The sequence below is a fragment of the Callospermophilus lateralis genome, chromosome 7 (assembly GCF_048772815.1).
Source record: "Callospermophilus lateralis isolate mCalLat2 chromosome 7, mCalLat2.hap1, whole genome shotgun sequence".
NCBI classification, from domain to species: domain Eukaryota; kingdom Metazoa; phylum Chordata; class Mammalia; order Rodentia; family Sciuridae; genus Callospermophilus; species Callospermophilus lateralis.
The window spans coordinates 120,972,446-120,990,544 of NC_135311.1; the positions used below are offsets into that span (position 1 = coordinate 120,972,446).

The 18,099-nt window shown below is 37.4% G+C and overlaps 1 protein-coding gene across 7 annotated transcripts in view; it reads right to left on the reverse strand.

Annotated features, from left to right (window-relative positions):
* Positions 1 to 3,381: 3,381 nt before the first annotated feature.
* Zbtb8a (zinc finger and BTB domain containing 8A) overlaps positions 3,382 to 18,099 on the reverse strand; it is a 51,475-nt gene continuing 36,757 nt past the window's right edge. For 6 of the 7 annotated variants that reach the window (XM_076860836.2, XM_076860834.2, XM_076860835.2 and 3 more), the window contains 2 exons: positions 15,857 to 16,026; positions 3,382 to 10,079 (listed from right to left, as the gene is read on the reverse strand). In XM_076860836.2, coding sequence (XP_076716951.1) covers positions 9,747 to 10,079; positions 15,857 to 16,026 — 503 coding nt within the window. In that variant the 3' untranslated portion in view covers positions 3,382 to 9,746. The remainder of the gene's footprint in view (positions 10,080 to 15,856; positions 16,027 to 18,099) is intronic. The other variant, XM_076860838.1, reaches the window with a different exon arrangement.

An 18,099-nucleotide genomic window follows, 5' to 3' on the forward strand; every position in this document is an offset into this window, starting at 1 on the left:
TAGTTTTTTAAAATCAGGAGTTATTTGCATGCTATGTTCACTTTTTTCCTCTTTTTTTTTAATAGCTGTAGATGGATACAATTCCTTTATTTTATTTATTTATCTTTATATGGTGCTAAGGTTCAAACCCAGAGCCTCACACATGCTAGGAAAGCACTCTACCACTGAGCTACACCACCCAGCCTCTATCTTCACTTTTGTATGAACATAAAGTTAACAAATGTTACATAGTCCCTGCCCAAATTATTTGAATTCCATGCAGGGATCTGGGTGCCTGGAGGATGATACCAATAGTGGACACTAGGTTATTTGTGGAATGAATAAATGGAGATATTTGGTACGTTCTATGGTATACAGACCCAGCTGGAATATAAAAGTTCCTCCAGGACTTCATTTCATTCCTCTGCCAAACATGTGGTAGGGATTCCAAAACTAGGTGTACAAGCCTCACATTCCAACAGATGAGTATTTACATCTGTGTTCCATATAAAGATAGGAACTAGAGCCTCTGTTTGCAGTTCTATTTTTTTAAATACTTATTTTTTTAGTTTTAGGTGGACATAATATTTTTATATTTATGTGGTGCCGAGAATCAAACCCAGCACCTCATTCATGCTAGATGAGAACTCTACCACTGTGCTACAACCCCAGCCCCTGCTTGTGGTTCTTTACAGGAAAGAACCACAAGCAGGTGGTGGCACATGCCTGTAATCCCAGCGGGTTGGGAGGCTGAGGCAGGAGGATCTCGAGTTCAAAGCAGCCTCAACAAAAGCGAGGCCCTAAGCAATTCAGTGAGACTCAGTCTCTAAATAAAATACAAAACATAGGGCTGGGGATGTGGCTCAGTGGTCGAGTGCCCCTGAGTTCAATCCCTGCTACCTCTCTCAACGCCCTCAAAAAAAGTGTGACCCCAAAAAGGAAAGGGAGAGAGGCGGGGGGGGGCGAGGGGGAGAGGGGAGAGGGAGGGGGAGGAAAGAAAGAAACAGCAAAGGCGGGCATTCTGAGTAAACTCAAAGATAGTCGAAGAGCTGGCTCTGCCCAAGTCCGCAAGGGAAGGGGTGGAAACCCTAGAGTTCTGCTCGGCAGGGAATCTCGCGGCTCCTATTGGCTGGGCTGCAGACTGAATTGCTCTTAATTGGCCGTTGCGGGGAAGCGTCGCAGGCTGCGGATCGGGTTTCTGCTGTACTAGGGCATTCCTGGGATTAAGTGACCTTGGGGACAAGGCAGAGTAGTGTCACACAGCTCGCAACAGCACGATCTAACATATCACCAAATAGCTTTTAAAGCGCAGGAAGAGCTAAGTGAGGCTAGCTAGCTCTCCGCAGGAAAGGGCTGCTAGGCACCAGCCACCTTGTCCGAGGTCCCTGACGACCAAGTCGTTGGCGTGGTTTGTGGGGCAGTCGTTAACTTCTCAAGCCTCCGCTTCTCCTGTTTATTACTGTTTCAATTTTATTTATTGGTAATGAGGTGGAACACAGGAGCGCATTATTACTGCGTACATCCCCAGTCTTCTTTAAATTTTGAGGCAGGGTCTTGCTAAATTTCTGAGGCTGGCCTCAATTTTGCAATTCTCCCGCTTTAGCCTCCAGAGTCGCAGGATTACAGGCGTTAAACACCGCGACTGGCTTCACCTGTTCTAAACAGGAGACGGCGCTGAAATCTAGTCAGTAGCTTATAAACATGGGCTTTTTATTAGAGGAACCCAAGAAAAATTTCTCTTCCCCACCCCAAACCGAGATTTAGGGGTGTGTGGTAGCCTCTCCAGGGATCTAGCTGCTGGACTGTGCATGAATTTCCAGGAAAACTAGTTGTGGGGGAGAGCAAGACTGAAAGGTTCCCGTCGTTCTTCTCGTTCACTGGTGGAGTATTCGCTGGAAAGAAGACATCAAGCTGTGCTGGCTGGTCACTCGCCCTAGCAACGGGCTGGGGGTTGCGGGGACAGATTTTCACTTCATTGGCATGGACCTCAAATATTGGATGGTCTGGTGCGAAAGTTTCATAGTGTATCTTCCACTGCCCGCGCTTGTTATGGGTCTCTTCCCTCCCGATAGAGAAAAAAGTTTAAGTCAAATCAATACACAATAAAAGGCACAGTATCTGTGTTTTATTTCAGCATTTTTGAATTATGCAAGAAAGTCCCATTTCATCATTGGAATTATTATTATTTTTTGTAGGAGACTCAATGAATATACTTGTCATGTATGGACTGCAAATGTAGTTCTTAAAGGATTATGGTCATGTTTTAAGTTATTTTGAAAGCTTTATTTATTTATTTTTTAAAAAGAGAGAGAAGAGAGAGAGAGAGAGAGAGAGAGAGAGAGAGAGAGAGAATTTTTTAATATTTATTTTTTAGTTATCGGCGGACACAACATCTTTGTTGGTATGTGGTGCTGAGGCTCGAACCCGGGCCACCCACATGCCAGACGAGCGCGCTAACACTTGAGCAACATCCCCAGCCCAAAGCTTTATTTTTTTAAAAAAAATATTTTTAGTTGTAGATGAGCACAATACCCTTATTATTTATTTGTTTAAATGTGGTGCTGAGGATAGAACCCAGAGCCCCACATACGTGCTAGGTAAGCGCTCTACCGCTGAGCCACAACCCCAACCCTTTTTTTTGAGGGCGATAACTGAAGTAAAGGGAAGAAGAAAATGGCTTTTGTTAACAAAGTTTTCTATAGGCTTTTAAAAATAACACATCTTTTTTTAAAAAATAGTAAATCTAAGAAGACATCTTTAGAATTTTTATTTATACCTTTATTCCATTCATTTATTTTTATATGATGCTGAGAATCGAACCCAGGGCCCCACACATGCTAGGCAAGACTACAGCTGAGCCACAATCCCAGCCCTAAAATAACAGAGCACGGTGTGCCTACCTGTAATTCCAGAGGCTTAAGGCTTAGACAGTGGGCAAACTGACCTTAGCAACCTGGTGAGACCCTGACTCAAGCCAAAGAACTGGGGATGTAGCTCAGTGGTAAACCTTCAGTTTCAAACAAAACAAATAAAAAATTAAATTAAAAAGCATATCTTAATATTGTCCTACCTTTCTAGTACTACTTTTTTTTTTTTGTATTGGAGATTGAGCCCAGGGGTGCTTAACCTCTGAGCCACACCCCCCAGTCCTCTTTATTTTTTTAGACAGGGTTTTGCTAAATTGTTGAGGCTGCCCTCGAACTTGAGATTCTCTTGCTTCAGCCTCCCCAGTTGCTGGGATTGCAGGTATTCACCACCGCAGGAAGCTAGTATTGTACTTTACTGGAATAAAATTGATTCAGTGCATTATTTTACGGAATGCTAATGTGTATCAATTGAGCTTCATGGTGCTTGAAGAGTGTTCTGGTTCCTTTCTAAAGAAACTAAAGCAAATTTCAGATATTGTATTTCAACCACATACTCATAATATAGTTCTTTTATTAGTTTTAAGTACAGACTAAGTGAATTCCCAGAGTGTGACACTCATGATTAAATAAAATGCAAATATAAATAATTAAATAAAATGCAAATGGGCCACTTTTAGACGTCCTACTAGAATGTTGATTATCTGATCCTCTTAATAACTCAGATTAGAGAACATACACAGTGGCTTGAAATGTCACAAAAATTATATGTATTTTATTATTATTATTTTCTTTTTGCAGTACTGGAGATGGACCCAGTGAATGCCAGGCAAGCATTGTACCACTAAAAAACACTCCCAGCTTGCATTTTGTATTTTACTTTTTGGCTTGAACCCAGGAGACTTTACCACTGCAGAACATCCCCTAACCTTTTCTTTTTTTTTTTCTTGAGGCAGGGTCTACTTAGTTACTGAGGGTCTAAATTGCTGAGGCTAGCTTTGAACTTGACATTGTTCTGCCTCAGCCTGGGATTACAGGCATGTGTCACTGTGCCAGGCCCATGATCTGTGTTTTTTAAATATTCCCTTATGTGATAGGATTGAGATCCTGTGGACAGAAGAATCAGATGGTCCTACTGCCTCTCCCTAGCATATGTATGGGGAGGACAGAGGAAAATCTTGACTAAAGGGCCTATTTTGCATGTAAGAAACACTGGGATGCTTTTGAGAAAACACTGATGCCCAGGCCCAACATGCTAGAAATTTTAATTTGCCTAAGCTTTGTATTTTACTTTTTTGGTTGTGGTGGAAATCAAAGCCAGGCCCCTGAACACAACAGACAACCAATTCATATCACTGAACTACACCCCCAGCTCGGCATCTATATTTTTTAAACCTTTGCAAATGACTTTAATGTGTAGCCAAGGTTGAGAACCCTTGGTATACAAATAAAATCTTTCCATTTTCCCCCCTTATAGGCTGAAGAAAAATGTAAATCCTTAACAAAGGAATTAAGTAGCAGTATGTAATATCAATAAGGAATGAAAAGATTTTCTCTGGGCTGAGGATGTAGCTCATCGATAGAGTGCTTGCCTAGTATGGGCAATGCCCTGAGTTGGATCCCCAGCACTAGGAATGGGAGTGGGGGTTAGAAAGATAAAAGGAAAAAGGTATATCTAGTGGAATAAAGAAACTATATAATGTGAGAGAGGCAGGGGGATTGCCAGTTCAAGGCTAGCCCAGATAACTAAGGGAGACCCTGTCTCAAAATTAAAAACAACAAATTAAAAGGAATAGTTCTGTGGCTCAATAGTAAAGTGCCTCTGGGCTCAATTCCCAGTACCCAAAACAAAAACAAACAAGAAACCTCAACTGTATAGTAGAATGCTTATCTAGAAATTTGAAAGAGGAAAGCAGACAAAATATAGTAAAATCTTGGATGTACTTTCTAAGCCATTCAATAGAATCAAACTTGCAAAAGATCTAATCAAGTCCAAAGGTAAAGGGGCAGATGGACTTCAGTTTCCTATTTAAAAATGATGAGTAGCCTGGGAGCAGGATGCACACATATAATCCCAGAAGCTTGGGAGGCTGAGGCAGGAGGATCACAAGTTCAAAGCCAGCCTCAGCAATTTAGCGAGACTCTGTCTCAAAATAAAAAATAAAAAGGGCTGGGGATGTAGCTCAGTGGTAAAGCGCTTCAGGTCCAATATCTGGTACCAAAAAATTTTTTAAAAAAATTAAAATAAATAAAAATGATGAGCAGGGCACAGTGGTGAACATCTGTAATCAGGAGACTGAGGCAGGAGGATTGCAAATTCAAGACTAGCCTGGGTAACTTATCAAGACCTTGTCTCAAAAAAAAAAAAAAAAAAAAGGAAAAGAAAAAGAAAAGAAAGGGCTAGGGATGTAGCTCAGAGGCAAAGCATCCCTGCGTTCAATCCTCATTATTAAAAAAATTAACTAAACATTATGTCTTTAAGAGTCCCTTTGCTTCTCTTGCTTTGTATGGCTTATACTTAATAATATTATACTTAAATATTTGACTTCTTGGTGGCATTAATACAGTTCTGTGGGGAGAAAGCCGATGTTAAAAAATAAAGTTTATAGAACATCTGTTGATTTCATCTTTCTGGCCCATTCATGGTTCCATTGGCATGGATAGTCAAGAAACTCCTGTATCAAAATACAATATTAATTATACTTCACAATGTATGAAACACTGGCTAACATTGCCATTCCTGATAACCTGAATTTTATCACTTAAACTTTCATAACTCAAGCCGCATTTTTTTAATATTTATTTTTTAGGTGTAGATGGACACAACACAATACCTTTATTTTTATGTGGTGCTGAGAATGGAACCCAGGCCCAGCCCGTGCTAGGAGAGCGCTCTACCACTGAGCCACAATCCCAGCCCCTAAAATCACGTTCTTTATGTAGCATTTATTCTGTATAGGATTTATCCACATACAATGACTAAACAACTTTAAAACAATGGACTGTTACTTGTATAAAATCACCTTATAAAAGAGAATGATACACAATACACCTGTGAGTAAGTTGATATTCTAGGATTCAGAAAACCTGATCATTCTAACCCTATTTTTTGCCATTGATTCACTGGCTGTTTTAAATAGGCTGCTTTACTGTTCTGTGCCTCAATTTCTTTACCTTTCATGTGGGATAACTGTCCTACTTCATAGAAATGTAAAGAAAAACAAAAATTATTAAATAATTTGCAGATATAAAATGCTATATAAATGATAAATAGTAATACTGATACACTCTAATATAAAATAACATAAAAATTTTCATGTATAGAGTTTGGTCCTCCTGTACCTGTTTACTATCACCGTTCTCAGTTACATACGTCTTTTTATGCCATAGTGCTTCTAGTGATTTTCTACACTACTAATTTCAGACTCAAAATACATTTAAAAAAACTAATGTGAGTAGAAATTTCAATATATCTTAGAATGACTTAGCAAAATAATTTTAATGAATTGAGTTCTGAGCTCATATATAACTGGAACACCAAGTTTTTTTCATCCACTAAGCAGTAACTTGGCCACATAGGAAGCAATAACTATGTTTTGATTGTATTACTCAAAAACATAATATTGAAAAATATTAAAACTTTTGTTCTTAAAGTTTTAAGATCTCATGATCATACAAGGAACATCAATGCTAAAGATGTGATCTGCTCACTAAGACATCCTATCTTAGTTACCTGCTTATAAATACAGTCAATAATAGTAGTAATGAAGTGAGCTTTTGATACTCAAAGGGAATACAAGAAGTCGTCTAGCTCCATGATTTTTCAATTCTGTGTTCTGGAGTTCTGCAGAGGTGTCTGGGAAGAGGCACAGGGAAGATGTGCCACAGCAGCTTGATTTTAGAGCTTCTTCCTCCAATGTTGAACTTCTTTATGAAACAATTCATTTGAAGTTTCTTGGGTTAAAAAAATTTTTTTTAAACTGATGCTGGTTTGTTTTTCTTCTTCCAGACACTAGGCATGACTGCAGTAGTGGTTTATTTTTGCAAAACTTCATCCCTTCAACCAGACACCCTTGAGGACAATAAAGTGAGGACATCCAGAAGATAATAAACAGCATATCTGCAAAAGCAAACTTTGGCCTAATCAATTCCCATTATTTTCTTGATGTTGAAGAAGAAAGAAAAAAAAAAAACCTTGGCATAAATAAAGCTTATTTAAACATTATTTAAACAAATTATATCCCTTGTAGCATTTTTCCACATTTAAAAGCTAAAGAATTCAATTTTCTCAGAAATCATTAATAGATAGTTTCATTCTAGAAAATAATTTTCTCTAAAGTCTTACATACATATGATATGATAACTGGAGTCATTATTTACAACTTGCAAACATTCTTAAATGTTCTTCTTTTATGCTGCTAAAATGATAGAACAGATGTTTTGTCTGCTGAATCTGACAGCTATTTGGTGGGTACTGTTTGATGCTTGATATAAACAGTTATGAGAAAGCATTCTTTCTGAAAAAGGCAATTAAAGTGCTGGTAACACTGTGTTCAGTGGACATTGCTGAAGTTCATGCTGATGTGTGTGAAGTTTGCATGCAGAAGATAATAGCATAAAAGAACATTTAGGTCATAGACTAAAGTGCGTTAGGGTATACACATGCAAGCACTACTTCATTTCTATGAATAAAGCTCAAATCAGTCATTTTTCCTATTGGCCCCAACAACTAAAAATCAGGTTACAATTTGGAAAGGTGTTAGTATCACTCTGGTGAGACTAGAGAATGGCAGGCAATGCCTCCCTCTTCAGATATTACTTAGTAGTTAAGAATCCTGATATAGGAATGGTCATGTTGGGAGAACCAATGAACTCAAAATACACACGGGTAGTCTTGAGCCAACTGGAAATTTGCCATCAGGGCAATCTTGGAAAAGACTCAGAATTAAGTATCATGAAACAAAGTAGTTATTTATCTATTTTAAAAAAAAATTTTTAAAGGATATTAAGTCTTGTGGCCCACAAGCTGGTATCAAGGACAATCATTAACTAAAGAATAAGAGGAAATAATAACAAAAATATCATCTTGAGGTATGTCATGGCATTTAAAAATACAGTATAATACATGGAGCTTCACTACGATAACTTGCAGAGACCCCCTCTTTTGTGTGTGTGTATGGTACTGGGGACTGAGCCCAGGAGTGCTTTACTCCTGAGTTACATCCACAGCCCTTTTAATTTTTTGAGACAGGGCCTCCCAAAGTTGCCAAGGCTGGCCTCAAATTTGCAATCCTCCTGCCTTAGCCTCCTTTGTAGCTAAGACTACAGACATGTGCCACTGCGCCCAGCACAAAGAATTTTATGAAGTACCATTGTTCTGATATTTTTATTTTATTCTTAGAACTAAAAACAATGCTTCTCCAATTTTGCTGTGATGTTGGAATGTCTCAAAATTCATACTGGGGAGAAGTTTAAACTTTGTATCCTAGGATAAAAGTTTGTTGTGAAAAATATAAACAAGATATGCAAAAAATGCTCAAAGCATTTAAGAGAATAATTTGTTCAAATAGTTTTGTTTTAAATTTACATATAAATAACCCAACAAAAAATATGTCAGAATGTATTTTAGGGACATTACTTAACACTATTTGAATAACTTAACATAAAGATACAGGTTGCTGAAAGTGACTAAATTCTTCTTTCATACATTCTAATTCTTTGTGTGTGTGTGCTGAGGATTGAACCCAGGGCCAAGTGCTAGGCAAGCACTCTACCACTGAGCTATATCCACCCCTGTATTTTCTAATCCTGATTCTTATAATGTGTTTTTTAATTCTAAATCTGATTTTTATCATTGCTGCAGGCTGGTAAGGTTTGATTCCAATTCTCTGTCATTTCAGGAGACATATCAGGAGAGACTGATAAAAGAGGATTACTTAAAACCATAGTCTGTCCAATCATTAGTTGTACCACTCATATTTTCTGACCTTAATTTCCTCAGAGGTACTATCTCCTTTACTAAATAGTGAGAAAATATGTGATAGAGCACTTTAAAGTAATATATAGCACTAGATAAACGTTAGAAATTATTCTTAAGAACTGGAGAGAACCTTCTAATATATTTTTTTAAACTTTTTATTCATTTTTTCCTTTAGAGAAGAAGAAAACTGTTATTGACAGATCTTTTTTTTTTTTTTTTTTACAAACTAACTACCTTTACTTTTAGGCAGTGTGTTTCCTATTTTGAAAAAACGATGTCTATATATAATCTTTGGCCAGCCTCTATGTTAGTTTTTTCTTTAAAATAATACTGACTATATAAAAGTCATTTTTTAAGGACAAAAATTTTAAATATGAACGAACTCAAGCATTTCTTATTAGTCTTTAGTCATTAATCCTAACCATTTAGAATACCAGAAAGTGATAGGTTGCTTCAGATCTGAAATGAACGGCAAGGTGAGTTGCCAGACCCTTAAATGTGCTCTTACCCGTTTTCCCTGTGAAACTTAATATTGGCAGTGTATTTGTCTTTGAAACACCTTAAAATTGTCTTATATAAAGCTTGGCTATGATAAATTTATTTAAAATATTTTCTTTGAAGAAAATTTGCTAAGTATATCTTCCAATATTAAAAGAAAGAACGTATCTGTAATAAAGAGGGTAACTGTTCATCCATCATGCCAACTCAAGCTAGGTCTTTCTTTCCAGTGCAGCAACATATTTTAGGGCAACAAAGTTCAGAATGGATACAATGGCCTGTTCAGAAAGCATGCAAGTTATTTCAGGTCATTTCTTTTAAGTCAGTATGATAAATTTGTTAACCAGACTCTGACCATGGAAAGGAGAGATACAGGAAGTGAATGGAAATTGCAGACATGCCAGCTCTGTTGGTTCATATTACAGCTACCTAATGTTGGGCTTTATTTCTTTTTCTTCTTCTTCTTCACTATCATCAACCTGTTGTATGACCAGATCGGCAGACCCATCCTCTACAATCTCCACATAGGATCTATTCTCATCTTCACTCAAGTGCCATCGGGAATGTTTATCTCCATCTGATGGGGACATAAGATGTTGCTCAGCTTCCAAATCAATGGGGAGGCTGTCTATGCCAACTTCTGCAAGACACTCATTACACAGTCTGTAGCGCCTGGTTCCTTCCTGTACCACTTGCCCTGTCAGGTCAGTCACATGGCGTTTGCATTTTCTGCAGATTAGTTTGCATGCCTGGTGAATCTGTGTAGAGATTTAAATAGTGATAAAAATGATTTTTCAAAAGCAGGACAGTTTGATATTTTAGGTATCAGTTCATAAACTTGAGATGTCCAAAGCCATGCATTAGACTCAAATTAACATCTAATCATTAGAAAAGGTTTGGGGGATAAATTGATGTCACAGAAATATTAAATATCATTTTCTCTAAATGATAGTGGTTTTATTATTTTTTAAAAGTTTGTATTAGTTATTGATGGAGCTTTATTTATTTGTTTATATGTGGTGCTGAGAATTGAACCCAGAGCCTCACATATGCTAGGCAAACACTCTACTATGTGCCATGTACTGTATTATATATATATATATTTTTTAATATTTCTTGAGTTGTCAATGGACCTTTATTTTATTTTTTGATACATGGTGCTAAGGATCAAACTCAGGGCCTCAGGCATGCCAGGCAAATACTCTACCACTGAGACACAACCCTAGCCCCCCATGTATTGTTTTTAAAGACTTTACTTTTTTTTTTTTTTTTTTTTTTGCAGTACTGTGAATGGAATCCGGGGTGTTCTAACACTCAGCTTTGGCCCTAGCCTTTTTTTAAGACAGTGTCCTGCTAAATTGCTGAAGCTGGCCTCAAACTTGAGATACTCCTGTCTCACTCAGCCTCCCAGATTGCTAGGGTTACAGGGTACACCAGCATACTCAATTCCCTTTTTATTTTGAGTCAGGTTCTAGCTCAGTTTCCCAGGCTGGCCTCAAACTTTGTGATTCTCCTGTCTTAGCCTGCCAAGTAGGTGGGATATAGGTATGTGCCACTGCACCCAGCAGGACTTGATATATTTTAATTCAGAGAGGAAAAAAACTTTTGTTTATGTATTTTTTTTTTTGTTATTTAACCAAAGAAAGAAAAATATTGTCCCAAATATATATATGTATGTGTGTATATATATGTATGTATGTATATATGTATATCATATATACACACACAAATATATATATATATGATTTTTTTAATATTTATTTTTTAGTTTTAGGTGGACACAATATCTTTTATTTTTAATATTTTTATGTGGTGCTGATAATCAAATCCAGTGCCTCACACATGCTAGGCGAGCATGCCTCCACTTGAGTCACAACCCCAGCCCCTATTAATTTTTTTTTTAAACCAGGGATTTAACCCAGGGGCACTGAACCACTGAGCCACATCCCCAGCACTTTTTATATTTTATTTTGAGTCAGGTTCTTTTTTTTTTTTCCTTCAGGTTGATTGAGACAGGTTCTTTCTAAGTTGCTTAGGGCCTTGCTAAATTGCTGAGGTTGGTTTTTAACTCACAATCCTCCTGCCTCAGCCTCTGGAGCCACTAGGATTACAGGCATGTGCCACTGTGCCTGGCCCCAAATATAAATTAATCAATATTTTTGGATAGAAGGATTATTAGCTGTCTTTATTAATAAAAGAACTGGGAGAAATAGGATGACACTAGGAATCAGAAGGCTTGTGTTCTAGTCCTAATTTGGTCACTTTCTATCTTTGTCAATTACTACCTTGAACCGGCCACTCCCACTGGTCCCACCCCCAGGAAGATGGGAAGCCTGACTAGTCCAAATGGGCACTGGTCACAAACAACCTATAGGTGGTTTTTTCACACATCAACCTATTATTATCCCAGCCTGATTCTTTTTTTTTTTTTTTTTTTTTTTTGTGGTGCTAGGGATTGAACCCAGCACCTTGTGTATGCAAGGCAAGCATTCTACCAAATGAGCTATATCCCCAGCCCCACACTGATTCTTTATTGTTAATAGGCACACTACTCATGGGGTTGATGTGAGAACCGAATGGGTGTGGAATGCTTTGGTTAAAAAGTTGTAACTGATGAATGATTATAAGTCATTTTAGTTAGTAATAAACAATTTTGTTCAATAGCTGTTAAGAGAAGTAGATTATGGGTTCTACTGTAAAAATTATGAGAATTAATTATATAATGATGAATTAATGTTTATGAAATACTCATTTAGAGAAAGGCAGAAAAGTATGAAAACCAAACAATAAAATTAAATTTAAAAAAAACTAATTTAGTTTGGTAAAATATCTGCGAATATGTATAGAACATCATTCAGGACAGTTATTATCTTCTGCTTAACTGTTGACATTAAATAGCAAATATCAAAAGTGTACAGTTGAAAAGAATACTTATTTTCCTGAGAGAATAATATTATGGGTATCACATGTGGTGGTGTTTTTGTTAACAGAGTATTGACAAAGATTCATGAATTCCAATATAATTATGATGTCAAAGAAATTAAGTGAAACACTACAATGTTAAACTGAAAATATCAACATGAACTCATAATTTTAAATATATATATATATATGTGTCCACTGAAATAATTTAAAAAGAAATGACGGGCCAGGCGAGATGGCGCAGGGCTCTAATCTCAGCAACTGGGGAGGCTGAGACAGGAGGATCGAGAATTCAAAGCCGGGGCTGGGGATGTGGCTCAAGCGGTAGCGCGCTCGCCTGGCATGCGTGCGGCCCGGGTTCGATCCTCAGCACCACATACAAACAAAGATGTTGTGTCTGCCGATAACTAAAAAATAAATATCAAAATTCTTTAAAAAAAAAAAGAGAATTCAAAGCCAATCTCAGCAATAGTGTGGTGCTAAGCAACTCAGTGAGACCTGTCTCTAAATAAAATACAAAATAGGGCTAGGGGATGTGACTCAGTAGTTGATGTGTCCCTGAGTTCAATCCCCAGTATCCCCCTACCCCCGCCAAAAAAAAAAAAGAAAAAAGAAATGACAGGTTGGGATGTAGTTTAGGGGTAGAGGGCTTGCCTAGCACGTGCAAAGCCCTGGGTTCCACCCCTAGCACTGCCAAAAAAAAAAAAAAAAAGATGCCTGACAACTCCATAACAGTGGGTACCCAAATTCTGGTCTCTAATTTCACCCCTCGTGAAAGGAACCAACGTCCTTCGAGAAGTGGCTGATTCCACTTCTGTGGTAGGGAAAATATGAGGTGAGTGTAGGCCTCTTTTGGGTCTAGTGAACGAGGATACTTTCAAATGTAATGGGATGTGCCCAAAGGACACAAGAGCCACTTTAAGGTAGAGAATGGTCTGGATATAACTCTGAAATGTATCAAGAAGCACAGTGAACCAATGAAAATTCCTAATACTCTATGGTATCTAAAACAGCAAAGCCTGAGAAAGCTCATATAAAGTCACTGAGGCTGCTATTAAATCAATTCTTCACTTTGAAAATTGATTTAAGAGAAAGGAACAAATGTTTATTCTCCTTCTCCTATAGGATTTGGATTTCAAAATAACCAAATAGCTCCAGATGATAAAGGGAAATTTTGCTTCATAGAATTCCAGCTAATACTGTAGAAGAAATTATAAATTGGTAAATCATTCTACAACTCTAAGTAAAATCATTAACTGGTGTTTTTGTTTTTGTTTTTTTGTTTTTTTGGTGGTAGTGGTGGGGGATTGAAATAAGGGCCTTGTGCATGCAAGGCAAGCACTCTGTTAACTGAGCTATGTTCCCAGCCCCCTAAAATTATTACTTCTTACATATTATCAATCACTGATAATATCATTGAATGAAGGGTTGATGGGGAAAGGGGTCATTCTTGGATGCCAAAATTCTTTCACAAAAATTCCTTTCTCGTTACAAGGCAGCACCTTGATATATACAATGTGGAATTACATTATCATTACCCACAGAGAGAGATCTATCTTAACATCACAAATGATGGGTCCACCATACGTGTCTCTCCTAATGTAACAGAACATGAAATGTACAACTTTGCCCTTGATGTGTTCTAATTGAAAGTGTTTAACTTGAATCCACTGGAACTTTAGATAAAACTTCTAGTTTATAGAAAATGCAAGGAGAATAATGGAACAAACTAAATGACACCATATGGAAGCAAGCAGACAAACCAGAGGTAGGGTGCTTTGAAGAACCACTGGCTGTCTTCAATAAGTCAGTGTTGGGGTAAGGGAGGGGTATGTGGGGGGAAACTGTGCTAGATTAAAAATATACTTGAGGTGGAGCAGAGGTGCAGTCAGTGGTAATAAAGCATATACTTAGGATGTGCTAGGCCCTGGGTGTGATCCCCAGCTATGACAAATAAAATAAAAGAAAAATATATTTAAGAGATTTAGCAGAGAGATGATAATTGGTCTTAGACTGGATTCTGGCTTGGACAAATCAGCTCTATTTTTGTTTTTTATGAGACATTTTAAGTGCTTGTCTTGCATGCACAAGGCCCTGGTTCAATCCCCAGCACCACAAACAAACAAACAAATTAAAAAAAACCAAACAAACACAAATAAACGATGATTATTCACTAAAGAAAACAGGTTACAAAACAGCATGTACGATATGATCTCATTCGAAGCTAAAAATCAATTATATCCATAGAAGAAATTGTGGAAGACTATATCATAGAACTGTTAAGAATATTAAGAATAGTAACACTGGAGTGATAAAACATTGTTTTTTGTTGTTGTTTTCTTATTTTTACCTCTAGTTTCTTTTCTTTATTTTTTTGGGGAGTAGAGTTACAGGGATGAACTCAGTGGCACTGGACCACTGAGCCACATCCCATCCCTATTTTGTATTTTATTTAGAGACAGGGTCTCAATGAGTTGCTTAGCACCTCACTTTTGCTGAGGTTGGCTTTGAACTCACAATCATCCTGCCTCACTGCTGGATCATAGGGATTCAACATCACGCCCGACTATTTTCTTATTTTTTTATAATACATATTTATTGCTTTTGTAATAATAAGATGGTTTATTATTATTATTATTTTCTTAAGTAACAGAGAATGAAACCAGGGGTGCTTGATGACTGAGCCACACATCCCCAGTCCATTTTTATTTTTTATTTTGAGACAGGTCTCACTGAGTTGCTTAGGGACTTGCTAAATTGCTGAGGTTGGTGTTGAACTTGTGATTCTCCTGCCTCAGGATTATAGGCATGAGCCACCAAAAGCATTTTAGTTTTTAAAACTCTAGTTCCATAAGGTTAACAAAGACAGAGATTTTGCCTGTATTTCTCATTGCTTTATACCTAGCACTTAGAAAAGGAACTGGCATATATAGTGCTCTAAACATATTTGTTGAATAAATAATTATAAAGCAATGCATGATGCAATCACTGTAAGTGACCCATTGTCTTTTAAATTTAAAAAGAATGCTTGTAAATGGAACAGAAGCGTAAGTGACAGAACACATATTTCAGAAAAAAACTGTGTTGCCAAGATGAAGAGCAGAACAATTTCAATGTCACTATCTTATGAAACCCCCAGGGCATCAAAGAACAAATTCTCTGAATATTTTTTGACTGCTAACAGTCAACCCCTGACTGGAAGTGGCTTCCTTCCTTTAGAAGACTGGAGAGAAGCTGAAGGGAGACTAGAAAGGGGATGTAGTGGAGAGAGGTCGGCAACTAGACCAAGATACTACCAGACAGGACTCAGGAATCACTGGTAGATGCCAAATATGTGAAGTGGTGATTCTGACCTAGGTCTCTCTCTATATATATGTATATACATATATATATATATACATAGATAGATATACACACACACACACACACATACATACATACATACACACACACACACACACATATACATAAAATTATTATTTTGTGCATGACTTTGCATAATTTTTCCTATGGTAGAGTTATATGAAAAGATATACCCCTAAACTGGATTATCCTAAAGCAGATAAATGCACACTCTCTCAAGAAGTAAAATGATAGAAGATCTTATACATACTGTTCGGAAATGGCTACTTAGGTGGTCTAGCCTGCTAAACCTTTTTCCACAAGCTTGACATGGATACGGCCTTTCTCCTGTATGACAGCGCAGGTGTCGCTTGAGGTCTGCTTTCCGCTTTACCACATGTGTGCAGTACGGGCACTTGAATCGCATCCTGGGCAGGTCATCTGTCACAAGACAGTTTTATTAAATCACTGGAGAGAGCATAACAATTCTATGAACATAAAGAATCCAAAAGGAGGGGTTGGGGATGTGGCTCAGGCGGTAGCGTGGCATGCGTGCGGCCCGGGTTCGATCCTCAGCACCACATACAAAGATGTTGTGTCCGCAGAGAAGTAATAAATAAATATAAAAAATTCTCTTTCTCTCTCTCTTAAAAAAAAAAAGAATCCAAAAGGACTTGGTGAGTTCAACCTTGGAAAAGTAAAAGGAAGGCGGAAGACATTCTATTAAGACCAGAATTGTCAATGTATTCCTATACAGAACTATAACTTTAGTATTTGATATATTTACAAAGTCCAGGTAAATTTAGACTATTACACATATGTCTTCATTTAACATAGTACAGTCATTACATTAAAAAAAATTTTTTTTTTAGTTGTAAATGGATAGAATGCCTTTATTTGTTATTTTTATGTGATGCTGGGGATCAAACCCAGTGCCCTGCACATGCTAGGCAAGTGCTCTGCCACTGAGTCACAGCCCCAACCCCAGTCATTACATTTTTAAATGTAAAAAGGTAGTATTGTATTCTTTTTTTGGTACTAGGGATTGAACTCAGAGGTGCTTAACCACTGGGCCACATCCCCCACATCCCCAGCCCTTTCTATATTTTATTTTTCTTTTTTTTAAAATTTATTTATTTTTTTAGTTTTTTCAGCGGACACAACATCTTTGTATGTGGTGCTGAGGATCGAACCCGGGCCGCACGCATGCCAGGCGAGCGCGCTACGGCTTGAGCCACATCCCCAGCCCTATTTTACTTTTTCTAAAACAGAGTCTCACTAAGTTGCTTAGGGCCTCCCTAAAATGCTGAGGCTGGTCTTGAACTTGCAATCCTCTTACCTCAGCCTCCTGAATTGCTGGGATTACAGGCATGTGCCACTATGACCTGCTAATACTGGATTTTAACACTATAAAACAAGGCAAAATTAAAACATTTAATATTCAGATTTTTGTTTGGTTAGTTGGTTTTTGTTTTTTTAGTAGTGGGGAATTACCTCAGGGGTGCTTAGCCACTGAGCCACATCTGAAGCCCTTTTTATATTTTATTTTGAGACAAGGTCTTACTAAGTTGCTTCTGGCCTTGTTAAGTTGCTGAGGCTGGCTTTGAATTTCTGTCAGCCTCCTGAGCTGCTGGGATCACAGGCGTGTGCCATCAAACCCAGCTAATATTCAAGATTTTAAGCAATTTGTTTTATTTATGTTTTTTATCACCTTGCCTTTACTTATCATGTACATGTATAATTTCAAGGATCTTTAATATTTGGTTTTAAAGTACACATATAGTTATCTACAAAATGTTAGTTGTGGCCAGACACAATGATACATGCCTGTATTCCCAGTGACCTAGAAGAGTGAGGCAAGAGGATTGCAAATTCAAGGCTAGCCTCAGCAACTTCGCAAGACTCTAGCCAAAAATCAAAACAAAAAAGGCCTAGGATATAGCTTAGTGGTAAAGCATTCAAGGGTTCAATCCTTAGTACCAAAAATAAGAAAAGAAAATTGTTAGTTATAATTGGAGGCAAACCTCAAAATTTTTTTTGTGGTGCTATGGATGGAACTCAGGGTCTCACACATGCTAGGTAAGTGCTCTGCTACTGGGCTACACCTCTAGCCCCAGACATTATTTCCAGGAAACACCTCTTTACCACCACCAGATACAAATCCACAGGTGCTCAAGAGACCTTAATAGAAATAATGTAGTATTTGCATATAATCTAAACACATCCTCCCATAAACTTTAAAACATCTCCATTATTTATAATACCTATATTATATTTATATAATATAAATGTTATATAAATAGTTGTGATACCATATTGTTAAGGAAATACAGTGATAAGGGAAAGAGTGTACACATTCAGGCCACACACAAACTTGTTTCAAAGATCCTTTTGTGTGTTTGAAATTTTTCTAAAAGAAACATTTAAAATATATGTAATAGACCCTATAATCCTCAGGGACTTCTTTTTATTAAAATTTTGTTTGATATTCACATATAAACAAGCAAACTTGTT